Genomic DNA, 12,322 nt, shown 5'->3' on the forward strand with positions numbered 1-12,322 from the left:
CTCTTGATTTCAGCTCAGGTCATGATCCCAAGATCCTGGAATCAAGCCCCACATGGAGCTCTGTGAGGCTGCTTAAGATTCCCTCTTTCCCTCTGCCCTTCTATCCCATTTGCTCTCTCTCAAATAAAAAAAGAAGAAGTAGAAATGTCTTGAAATATCTAGCTGCCTTACTTTCAAACTCATAAATTCTATTCAGTCCTCATTGAACTCTGTAAATATCTTTTCAGTTAACTTGAGTTGTCATGTACTATATATTTCAGATACTTCCTCCTCCATCTTTTTTGTTAAACCAGTGGAAAAGTATTTGAGCATCTATATGAATAGAAGGCATGTAGAATACAAATAGAAACTGGGCATGTTCACGGTATTGTCTAGTAACATGCAGCAGCACACCATCCTTCCTTCTTTCTGTTCCTCACATTAGTAAGTTACTTTATATCAGTGAGGTGGGATGAGGGGCCGGATGAAGGACATCCCTGTTAAAAAAGAGTGGGCTAGCAAAGCTTCCCTTTCCAAAAGAATACTTACCTCCACCCTATTCAAATCTTGTACTCTAGGCAAACTGATCGATGACATTTCTCCAGGACCCTTTCTGCCTTCTTTCCATCTCAGCTTTTGCTAATTCCTTGTGTTGCTATATAACCAGCTCCATAATCTACTTATTAAAATCCTACCCCATTTCCTTGAAGTTGTCTTTATTTCTGGCAGGAAGAAGCCTCTCCTCTCTTAGAAGCTTGATTCATGCCTTTGTAATGCAGCTATTTCACTGACAGTGTTGACATTTCTATGTGTCAGTCAGGCTAGATCTTTGCTCTTACAGCCTGATCTGATTCAGCTCACAGTTACTATGCAGCAGCTTTCATATACAGAATCTTGTTTTATTTTCCCAAATTGCCTAGTGAGAGACTTTGACAGGAAAGTTGTTCAGTCAACATTTTAAGGATGAAATAATCAAATGAATGATTACTCACATCCCACTGGTGAATCTTTGAATACAGAGAGCTTAATCTGTTGCTTCTAGTTAGGGAGATAAATATGTAAAACAATATTGCACATTTATTTTGTGTGTGTGTGTATTCTATTAATGTTTACCTGGGAAATATCTTTACACACACACACATACACACACTTATTAGTCAAATAAATAATATAAATAACCTATCTTGTTAAGTACATACATTGGAAAAGAAAATGGCACTTTTATTCTTTGAGTCAATACGTTTGTCTTCTAACAGATACCCTTAGGAACATTAAGAATATTGATCGGTTTTATAATTGAATGCAAAAACAATTTACATAAAGCAAATGGACTTTGTCTTTACAATGGTGACAAAAGTTTACATTTAATACCTAACCTGACCTTATTCTCGTGTTTATTTTATTTTATGGATTTTGTTCTCTTGTGGTTTGTATTTGGTTCTAGCTGAAAATTAGGATACTTGTCTATTTTAGGATAAAAGTATTTTGGATACTTAGATGATCATATTAAGCTAGGCATTAACTAATTCATGTACTTTATGCTTATATATGTATGTGTGTATATATATAAATATACATATATCTTTATATCTTACACATATGTTTATATACACACCTAATATAAAGGCTCTGCACACCATTGTCAAGGGAATTTTTTTTTGGAATCTTATAAATTAATTAGAAATACTGAATTACTACTCTTATTGACTATAACTAAGTTTTAGTCAAAAAGAAACAGTGAAATAGGAACATGTATACTACAGAGCGCTAGCAAACTTGCATCAATGCTTGGTGTTTAAGGGATAAAGTTAATTTACTCCAGAGAGCAAATGATTGCTGTTATTCCTTATGATATTAAAGTGCCTTATTTCTAGAACATGAAGTATCACATTTGCATCATTTAAGCATTAATCCATGTTGTGTAAAAAAGTTACTTATTTTATAACATTCATATAATCTCAAATCCATAGATATTCATATGTTGGCAAATAATCTGTAATTTTCAAAAAGCTTCAATGTGTATAAGAACCATGCAGAGATGAGTTGGAGGGTTTAGTTTACAAAAATATCTTTCTGAGTGTGTTGTTTTCATCTACCACCACATCACACACAAACCATTTTGAACTAACAAATTATAATTGACGTTAAAAAGGTGTATTAATTTGCTAGAGCTGCTAAGACAAGGTCTCTCAGACTGGGTGGCTAAAGCAACAGAAATTCATTTCTCACCGTTCTGGAGGCTAGAAGTCTGAGATCAAGGTGTTGGCAGCATTGACTTCTTCTGAGACCTCTCTCCTTAGCTTGTAAGTGGCTGGCTTCCCCCTCTGTCCTCACATGGTCTTCCCTCTGGGTGCGCATGTCAGTATTCAAATTTCCTCTTATGAGGACACCAGTCATACTGGATTAGGACTTCATGTTAATTTTTTCTTAATTTAACAAACACAGTTAAGTTCTGGGGTGCAGGGACTTAGGAGTTCAACATATAAATTTGGGGGTGGGGTAAAATTCAGCCCATAACAGGAAGAGCTAGAGAAAGTGGTGTGTTTGTGTGCATGCGCACAATTTCAAATGTTCAGACTGTTATGTAAATGAAGTAATTTTATTAACAGACAATTAAGTAGCATGTTTATTGGCTTAATTTAGGTGATATTTGTGAATGATCAACCTACTCAAAAAAATAAGTAAATAAAGCCCTCATTGGAAGTAAGAAAAAGTAAATTCTAGTTCTGATGCTAACATTCCCTCAATTTATTTAACCAGCATTTATCAAGTACTGACTGAAGGCATTTTGCTGAGAGTAATATTAACTTGTAATGTTGAACAAGTCATGAACTATTCCTCATCTGCAAAACAATGATTTAAAATTTCTTTACCTAATTCAATTCATGAGATTGCTTCACAAATAAGAAATAAATGAAAATCCTTTGAGAACGTAAATGTGCTAGCCGAGTCATTATTAACAGGATTTTAAAAAGTAAATCCAGGGGTGCCTGGGTGACTCAGTTGGTTAAGCTTCTGACTTCAGCTCAAGTCATGATCTCACGGTTCATGAGTTTGAGCCCCACATCAGGCTCTCTGCTGTGGTCAGGCTCTCTCCTCTCCTAGAAGAGCCCACTTCGGATCCTCTGTTCCACTCTCTCTCTGCCCCTCCTCTGCTCGTTCTCTCATTCTGTCTCTCAAAAATAAATAAGCTTTAAAAAAGAAGTAAATCCATTTTCTTCTTGTTGCTGCTTTACCATACAACTTACCATGAATATTTTATTCATTATAAATAAAAATGTGAACCACTTATTAGTTGAAAATTCTTACCATAGTGAGCACTGTCAAATGCAGAAAGTCAACTGTGATATAACAGGAACAGTGTCAGAAAACCTAAGTTTAAGGTTCAGCTCTCGCCTCTACTAGCTGAGTAAACCTGTTCAAATCATTTAAACCCTTGAAATTTATTTACTCATTTGTAACTGTAATATACTTATTTCACAGGCAATCATTTATGAGGAATAAATGTGATATCAGTGGCAGGCTAATCACATATCGAACCATGTGGTGATAGTATCAGTCCTTTCATAAACTATAAATCATATCAAAATAGAAGAAGATCAAAATATCAAATCATACCTGAAATACAATATTAAAGTGACCAAGTAATCTATTAAATCTGTTAAATGTTAACATTTAAGTTGGAACAAGCAGACAGTCTTAGTGCCTGAGCATGTTATGTTTATCTTAACACTATACTTTTCCAATAGATGTTCTACACAAAAGATGGAGCATGGTATCTTCACCAGAAAGGGAGATCACCTTAGTGAACCTGAAAAAAGATGCAAAGTATGGCTTAGGTAAGTCACTGTAAGATTCTTAAAGGTTTGTAAGAATCAAAGAGAAAAGGTCTATCTATATAGCAAAGCATTGGCATTGAGCACCGGTTGTCTACCCACAGCCCCTCCACCCCACCCACCTGGTCAGGAAATGTGAAAGATGAAATGTTCACAAGCAAATCTTCCACCAAACTTAGCAGTCCTATTTCACATGTGTTACCTACTTATTATATTTGATATGAGAATCTCTACACTTCTGTGTATTGGACAGACTGATTATTAATCACTGAAAACACCAATATCGTGAAACTCTTTTTTCAATGTGCTATTTCACAGGATTTCAAATTATTGGTGGGGAGAAGATGGGAAGACTGGATCTAGGTGTATTTATTAGTTCAATTACCCCTGGAGGACCAGCTGACTTGGATGGATGCTTAAAGCCAGGTACTTTACATATTAGATAATTTCTTACGTACTTAACTGACAGGCATGAATTTGCACAGATGACGAAAGTGGAACTCAGGCAAAACAAAAATAAAGAAGGGGGCAGTGACATTTCTAAGACTTAGCATGAATTTCTCTTTAGTTTTGAAAATATTGGATTGTCTATTTTTACAGGAGACCGTTTGATATCTGTGAATAGTGTGAGTCTGGAGGGGGTCAGCCATCATGCTGCAATTGAAATTTTGCAAAATGCACCTGAAGATGTGACACTTGTTATCTCTCAGCCAAAAGAAAAGATACCCAAAGGTAATGCTGTAGATATTTCTTAGCTGTGTGTTCTGTTTCACTTTTCACAAGAACTTCACTATCATGGCCTAATACATTGGATTTAAGTTCCTTATTTCCTTTCTGAAAATTTGATGTATGTAGTTCTAGTTTGTTTTAATATTATGCATTAGTGTAACTTTTCATTCATCACTTCCAAGGTTTCCTATCTCATTCATCTTTAGTAATATATGCATAAAAATGGATTTGTTGTGCAAAATTGATGTCACTTAAGTAAATGTCTTAGGCCAAATCAGAAATAAAATTCTTTATCATCTAATTCATATAATTGTATAATAGTTATCTATGAAGTCCCACCCTAAACAAGATTATATAAAGTAAAAAGACAAAAACATTAGAAATTTAAAAACAAGACCTTGTCATTTTGTCTCTTAATTTCTGCCATTAGCAAGTTGCAGGAGAAAGGGCACTTAATGAAGATTAGATGACTTGAGTTTGAGCCATGGTGGTTTTTCTGTCTTTAAGGAGACACTGATCTTGGCTCTCCTTGTCTACCTTGCACAGAGTTGCTAGGAGGCTCAAGTGGTGAGGCAGTGTTTGTGAAAGAAGCACACATACTAGGGGCACCTGGGTGGCTCAGTCGGGTAAGCGTCTGGCTCTTGATTTTGGCTCAGGTCATGATCTCACAGTTTGTGGGTTCAGGCCCCACGTCAGGCTCTGTGCTAATGCTGCAGAGCCTGCTTGGGATTCTCTCTCTGCCTACTCTCTTTCCCTCTCTTTCTCTGTCTCTCAAAATAAATAAACTTAAATCTTTTTTTAACAAAAGAAGAAAGGAAGGAAGAAAGAGAGAGGAAGGAAGGAAGAGAGAGAAAGAAACAGAGAAGGAAGGAAGGAAGGAAGGAAGGAAGGAAGGAAGGAAGGAAAGAAAGAAGGAAGAAAGAAAGAAACACAGAAACACATATAGTACATGCCGGACAGTGGGAATGGCTCCAAAGTCTAGGCTCAGACTCTGTTTCTGCCGCTTAACACCGTGTACCTTGAGTAAATCACTTAACATGGTAAGCCTTACTATACTCATATATCAAATGGTGAACATAGGAGTGCCTATCTTACAGATTTTGAAAATTAAATGAGATAATACATGTAAAGAATTAGCATATTGCCTGGTACCTATTAGGCACTTAAATGTGAATTTTAGGTGTCATTATTTCTTTTTTAAGTTTATTCATTTATTTTGAGAGAGAGAGAGAGTGTGTGTGTGTGTGTGTGTGTGTGTGTGCATGACTTGGGGAGGAGGAGGGAGAAAGAGAGAGGGAGAGAGAGCACAGAGCCAGAGGAGGGGCTGGAGCTCACAAACGGTGAGATTATGACCTTAGCTGAAATCAAGAGTCAATGCTTAACCGACTGAGCCACCCAGGCACACCTAGGTGTCATTATTAATGGTATTTTTCGAAAACATTGAAGTGCTAATTAAGTGCTTTCATCCCAAAGATACTGAGAAATATGTAAAAGAATAATTAAATATTAGCTGAGAAACAAGTTTAGATAGTGAATTTTAGGCATAATTTCAGACAATTATGATAAAATAGAAAAAACATTTTGTACAGTGTGTTGTGACATAAAAATTTCTTACATTTTATACAGATGAGTTATTTTGACTATGGTTTCTTATATTCACTAAATACTTTGTTATGTATATAGTGTATGTGTGTGTGTATATATATGTATATATATATAAATATGTACGTATATAAGTAATATTTTCAACAGATAGAACAAACACAACAGATAGAAAACACCATCACTGCCCAAAAGAGCCTTATAATCTAATTGTAGTCTAGTCATCTTAGGCAAAGGAAGATGATTGCATTTGAAAATGTTGTAGCATACTTCTGAGTTTCAAGCACCCAAAACCAAACCAAATCAAACAAAGCAAAACAAACATTGGGTTAGTTTACTTACCACGTTTTAGCAAAAGAAGCATATGATTCAGAAGAAGCTCATTTTTCCTCTAAATATTTAAAGCTCTAAGGGATTCACATCTTAATTTTCTTTTCAATAGATATTTTATAGAAAATTCACTCATTTGTTCAACAAATTTTTTTTTTTTATGTTTATTTACTTTTGAGAGACAGAGATAGAGCATGAACAGGGGAGGGGCAGAGAAAGACGGACACAGAATCCAAAGCAGACTCCAGGCTCTGAGCTGTCAAACTCACGAACGTGAGATCATGACCTGAGCTGAGGTCAGACACGTAACCTACTGAGCCATCCAGGCACCCCTCAACAAATATTTATTGAATGCCTGTGGTGTGCAAGACACAGACACTCTACCCTCATGAGACTTACACTTTATCAGGGGAGACAAATATTGAAATATTGAACTAACTAAGCAAATAAATGTTTCATTGTAACTATGATAAACATTAGGAAGAAGTTCCAAGGTGCCAAGAGAGCATTTAGCAGAGAAACTTTACCTAGTGCAGGGATCAATGAAGCTTTTTTTTCCAGCAGACTTTCATGTGGTTATTTTATTTTTTACTATTCATTCTCAATAAAAGTTAAGAGCATAATGTTAAAATATAGTTCTGTGAAACAGTTTCTTCAGAAAGCTAGATTACTCTTCCCATCATGTGTAGCTATACAGTAGTGTAACTTAAAATAAAACTCAAAGAAGGTAGAACATTACTGGCATGTATCTTAGACTATCCCTCTCAAGTATCAACCACCAAAGAGGAAGTTTTTTTTTCTTTATGTTTGCTAATTTTTTTAAGTTATAGAATACATACTAGTTTGTTAAAATCCAATTTATACAGAAATCTATGAAGTAAAAAGTCTCCTTACCCCATTTTCTAGGGAAACTGTTTGGTGTCTATGTCACTTTCTGTATATTATAGATACATTATTGAAAAAAAAGTGGTACCTGTATGCATGTCCACACACAGACACACACACACTTTTTTTAACTAAAAATCCAATTATTTTTTATAATCTAAATATCAATTTGTCACTTGCACACTGTATATTCTGAACATCCATGAATATACACCTTTTTCATATGGCATTATATTTCGTGTCATGGGTGTATTAAATTTTAATGTTTTTCTGTTGTACATCTAGGTTAGCTATAATCCTTTTATAAATGTTGCTTCAACAAATATACTTGTATACACACCGTTGGAAATTGTACGTGTTTCTAGAGGTTATATACCTAAAAGTGTATTTAGTATGCACATTTAAATTTTCGACAGAATGCTATCAATTTGCCCAAGTTTTATCAATGTATATTTAGCCAAGTAGATGTGACAGGGCTCTTCTCACACCATCAGTGGTATGAGAGATTATCAGTCATTCTCATTTTTGTCAGCCATACAGGTAGAAAACTGCATTAAGTTGCATATCCTTGAGCAACAATGAGGATGTTGCTTTATATATTTATTATTTGTATTTTACTCTGAATTTCCAGGCTACAGGGGCACCTGGTTGACGCAGTCGGTTAAGCATCCAACTTCAGTTCAGGTCACGATCTCACAGTTCGTGGGTTCAAGTCCCACATCGGGCTCTGTGCTAATAGCTGAGAGCCTGGAGTCTGCTTCAGATTCTGTGTCTCCCTCTCTCTCTGCCCCCCGCCCCCAACTCTGTCTCTGTCTCTCAAAATTGAATAAATGTTAACAAAAAAAATGAATTTCCAGTCTACACATCACACCCTTGTTGCATAGGGGTTTTAAATCTCTTTCTTACTACCTTTTAGAAACTCTGCATATTAGGAATATTAACCCTTTGATTATTTTTTGTTATTTTTGCAAATATTCCCTTTCCAGTTGCTCATTCTTCTTTTAAATTTTCCTTGGTTTCGCATGCTACATAAAACTTTCAATTTCTTATAAATTTGCATCTGTAATTTTTTATACAAATCTATGATTTGTGTCTTACTTAGATACACTTTAAGTGGTTTTTGATAAAAAATATATATATATATATATATATATATATATATATATATATATATATATAAAATGAATTTGGAGTTGCCTTTATAATTATTTGGAGTCCAAAAAATGCAGTCTGGGAGGACAATACAAAATAAATAAATAAATAACCATTAAATAAGGATTAAAGAGTTTGGGTGATTCAAATTAATTTTAGTTAGGGAATCAAAAAAGTCTTCACAGAGGAGACTCGTTTGTAGTAGGTCTTGGAGAATGGAAATAAAAAGTTAAGGCAAAGGGGATATGCATTTTTATAGGAGATGCAGCAGGAATGACCAAAAGAGGGGACAAAGGAATCACAAAGCACCTGCTACACCTTTTGGGTCCTTATTTTGGTTCCAGGCCCCGGATCAGGTGTTGTGGATATGTTATCCTGTGTAAAATTCTCCCACAATCATTAAGAAACGCTCTGCAAGTATGTAAGCCCAGACATGTGTGTCACTAACCTGTTACTCTCCTTGATGGATTTTTGACTTCTAGTGCCTTCTACTCCTGTGCACATTGCCAATGGCATGAAAAACTACCTGAAGAAACCTTCCTACATGCAAGACAGTACTGTAGATTCTTCTGAGGATCACCACTGGCCACATGGTACCCCAAGGCACATCTCAGAGAGCTCTTGTGGGCAGTCTGGGGGCCTGCGCGAAGGAAGCCTGAGTTCTCAGGATTCTAGGACTGAGAGTGCCAGCTTGTCCCAGAGCCAGGTCAATGGTTTCTTTGCCAGCCCTGCGGGTGACCGAACCTGGCAGGAATCACAGCACGGCAGCCCTTCCCCTTCTGTGATATCCAAAACCACTGAGAAAAAGAGGGCTTCCGCTGACAGTAATGGAAACAAGACTAAAAACCCAGGCATTTCTGATGCAACAGATTACTCTGACCGTGGAGATTCAGACATGGATGAAGCTACTTATTCGAGCACTCAGGATCATCAAACACCAAAAAAGGCATAGTTTAATTTAAATCTCTGGTTTTTTGTTTTTGTGTGTGTTTGTTTTTTTCATTTAATAAAGCAAACAATAGCAAATATATTACAGAGCAGGATAATCTACTCTAAACTGCTTTTATTAGTCTGGAAAGGAGGAATTGTGTATATATTGTTACTAACTAACTGCTGCTGCATTTGATACTAACTTTCTGACAAATTAGCAGCTTGAATACTAACTCTAAAATGGCTATTATTCTGGGAACTTGCTACCTGGTAACAGAAAGGAATGAATAATCAGGTTATGATTATTTTTTACAAGTCATTTGTATCTTGCATATTTAACATTTCTATTAATAAGAGAATTTAATATCTGAAAATTCTGTTCTTAAGTAGCTCACATGATGGGCAGTTGACTTTACTGTTGATAGCTGAATTCTTCTGAAGTTCTGAATGTACAAAAATAATAAGAACAACAACATACAAAATTGCTCATTTCCTAGAAATGACATAAATTTAAACTCACATTCACAAGCGGATTCAGAAAAGACCCATAAGCTCTTTGTTCATGGAGGAACCAACATTCCTCACAAGAGGGTAATGCCCTTACAAATGGGTCTTAGGTATTGTTTATATTGGATTTGTAAATATAAGCAAAGTAAACATGAAGCCTACTCATCTTAGAGGTCCAAGTTAAAAGCTGCTGCTTTGATATATATTGATTTTTAAAGGAAATAGAAATACTTTCTACATTCAGGAGCATAAAAAGCATTGGACAAGGATTATGTAAAAGCTAGGTTTGAACTGGGTTCTGGGATTCCCTCTGCCTTATCTAGCTGTTTGACCTGAAGGAAGACCTTTAATGTCTAGACCTCAATATCCTTAACCATAAAATATGAAGGCATTGGATTAAATGATCTCTAAGATGTCTTCCTGCCCTCATGATCTTTGAATTTACTCTATCCTTTAATATCTTGCTTTTTCTTAATTTTTCTAAAAAACACATATTGATCTTCCAGTAGTAATTCATTCTGACTCTAACAAGAAATCCTTTTGTTTGTTTTTCTTTGTTAAGGAATCCTCCTCCTCAATGAATACATCCAACAAAATGAATTTTAAAACTTTTCCTTCATCACCTCCTAAACCTGGAGATGTCTTTGAGGTTGAACTGGCTAAAAATGATAACAGCTTGGGGATAAGTGTCACGGTACTGTTTGACAAGGTTTTCAAATGTTTTCTCTTCTCTATTTCCAGCAACCTATTGTATGCCAATTTATTAATTTATTTTGCTTCGAAAGGGAAACCTGTCAAATATCTCCAAAATTAAAAATTGAATTGTATCTTAAAACTTTTTAAAAAATAACTTTTGTGCTAGGCACTTTTTCCTGTGATTTAAAAGAAATTAGAGGGGCGCCTGGGTGGCGCAGTCGGTTAAGCGTCCGACTTCAGCCAGGTCACGATCTCGCGGTCCGTGAGTTCGAGCCCCGCGTCAGGCTCTGGGCTGATGGCTCGGAGCCTGGAGCCTGTTTCCGATTCTGTGTCTCCCTCTCTCTCTGCCCCTCCCCCGTTCATGCTCTGTCTCTCTCTGTCCCAAAAATAAATAAAAAACGTTGAAAAAAAAAAAATTTAAAAAAAAAAAATAAAATAAAAAGAAATTAGACAAGTCTATCTACTCAAACCCCTTACATTTCATAATGTTTAATCTGAATACAAGACTTAGAAAACATAAAATTAATAAGTATGTTTTGCATACATTTGACACTTCTGCATAAGCATGGAATAATACATTTTAACCCACATGATAAATAAATTCTAATGTATATTTATATGCCCTTTCTCTCCATAATATATCTAAATTTGTAAATGTGATTAGTATATTAAAATTAGAGGTTCCCAAGGAATATATGTACTTTTAAGGTAGTTAAAATATGAGCATAGGCTATTTGATGAAAATGCTTGAGACTTGTATTAATTCTAAAGTGTAACATTATCATTTATGACAGTTGAAGGGTATTGTTAGGTAGGAAAAGCCATTTAGAAACATGGTAGAAATAGCACTATTAATATACCGAGGTCAAAAAGAAAACCTAATGTTCTAGCACTTTTAAAAATATCATAATCCTTTACCTCTTGTCCTTAACTTCTTTAGAATGTTATTATCTTTCTGTTGTGTAGGGAAAGAAAAGCTGTATATCCACAAAAGATGGAGAATATACTCATTAGATCTCATCTACATTATAACAAAACTTACCTACCAAAGCCTTTTAAAATGAAAAAAAAAAAAATGTTTTTCTTGACTCATGAGATTTGCAAGTTTCAGTTTAGCAGATATGATCTGAAGCAAATTATTCTATTTGCTGTTTTTTTCAGACAGTCATCTTCTACTAATTTTGCATAGATGGGTTTTGCTTCCTGCTTGCTCATAACTCATGGTATAGACTTACAAAGGGAGAGCAATTCTTCATACAGTCAAGATCTGACATGTTGTTTTCTGAGTAAAGAGTTTTTCTAAAATGTAACTGCTTTACATTTGGAAAACTTGGCTAGAAATATTCTTGGGTTTCGAATTAATTGCATGTGCTGATGTGGTACTGCTGCTTTGGCTGATGGATTGAACGCTTTCTAGGTCTCAGATTTGAAAGATGGAGTGTGAAATTTCTCATATTACAAAATGTTATTTTACTTGTCTTTTTCCATTTAGGGGGGTGTGAATACCAGCGTCAGACATGGTGGCATTTATGTGAAAGCTGTTATTCCCAAGGGAGCAGCCGAGTCCGATGGTAGAATTCACAAAGGTAGAGTGTGTGTGTACAGGAATTGCATATAGGATTATCATTTAACAAATAAAGTAGAAATTAGGAAATTCATAAAGACCTTTAAATATT

General features: G+C 35.3%; 1 protein-coding gene across 5 annotated transcripts in view; it reads left to right on the plus strand.

Moving 5' to 3' along the window:
• Window positions 1-12,322, plus strand: part of PTPN13 (protein tyrosine phosphatase non-receptor type 13) — a 228,140-nt gene that overhangs the window by 172,650 nt on the left and 43,168 nt on the right. For 3 of the 5 annotated variants that reach the window (XM_049630820.1, XM_049630823.1, XM_049630822.1), the window contains 6 exons: window positions 3,729-3,818; window positions 4,134-4,241; window positions 4,416-4,547; window positions 8,996-9,459; window positions 10,513-10,659; window positions 12,139-12,232. In XM_049630820.1, coding sequence (XP_049486777.1) covers window positions 3,729-3,818; window positions 4,134-4,241; window positions 4,416-4,547; window positions 8,996-9,459; window positions 10,513-10,659; window positions 12,139-12,232 — 1,035 coding nt within the window. The remainder of the gene's footprint in view (window positions 1-3,728; window positions 3,819-4,133; window positions 4,242-4,415; window positions 4,548-8,995; window positions 9,460-10,512; window positions 10,660-12,138; window positions 12,233-12,322) is intronic. The other 2 variants (XM_049630821.1, XM_049630825.1) reach the window with 1 other exon arrangement.

Source organism: Panthera uncia, chromosome B1, assembly GCF_023721935.1.
Source record: "Panthera uncia isolate 11264 chromosome B1, Puncia_PCG_1.0, whole genome shotgun sequence".
Classification (NCBI taxonomy): Eukaryota; Metazoa; Chordata; class Mammalia; order Carnivora; family Felidae; genus Panthera; species Panthera uncia.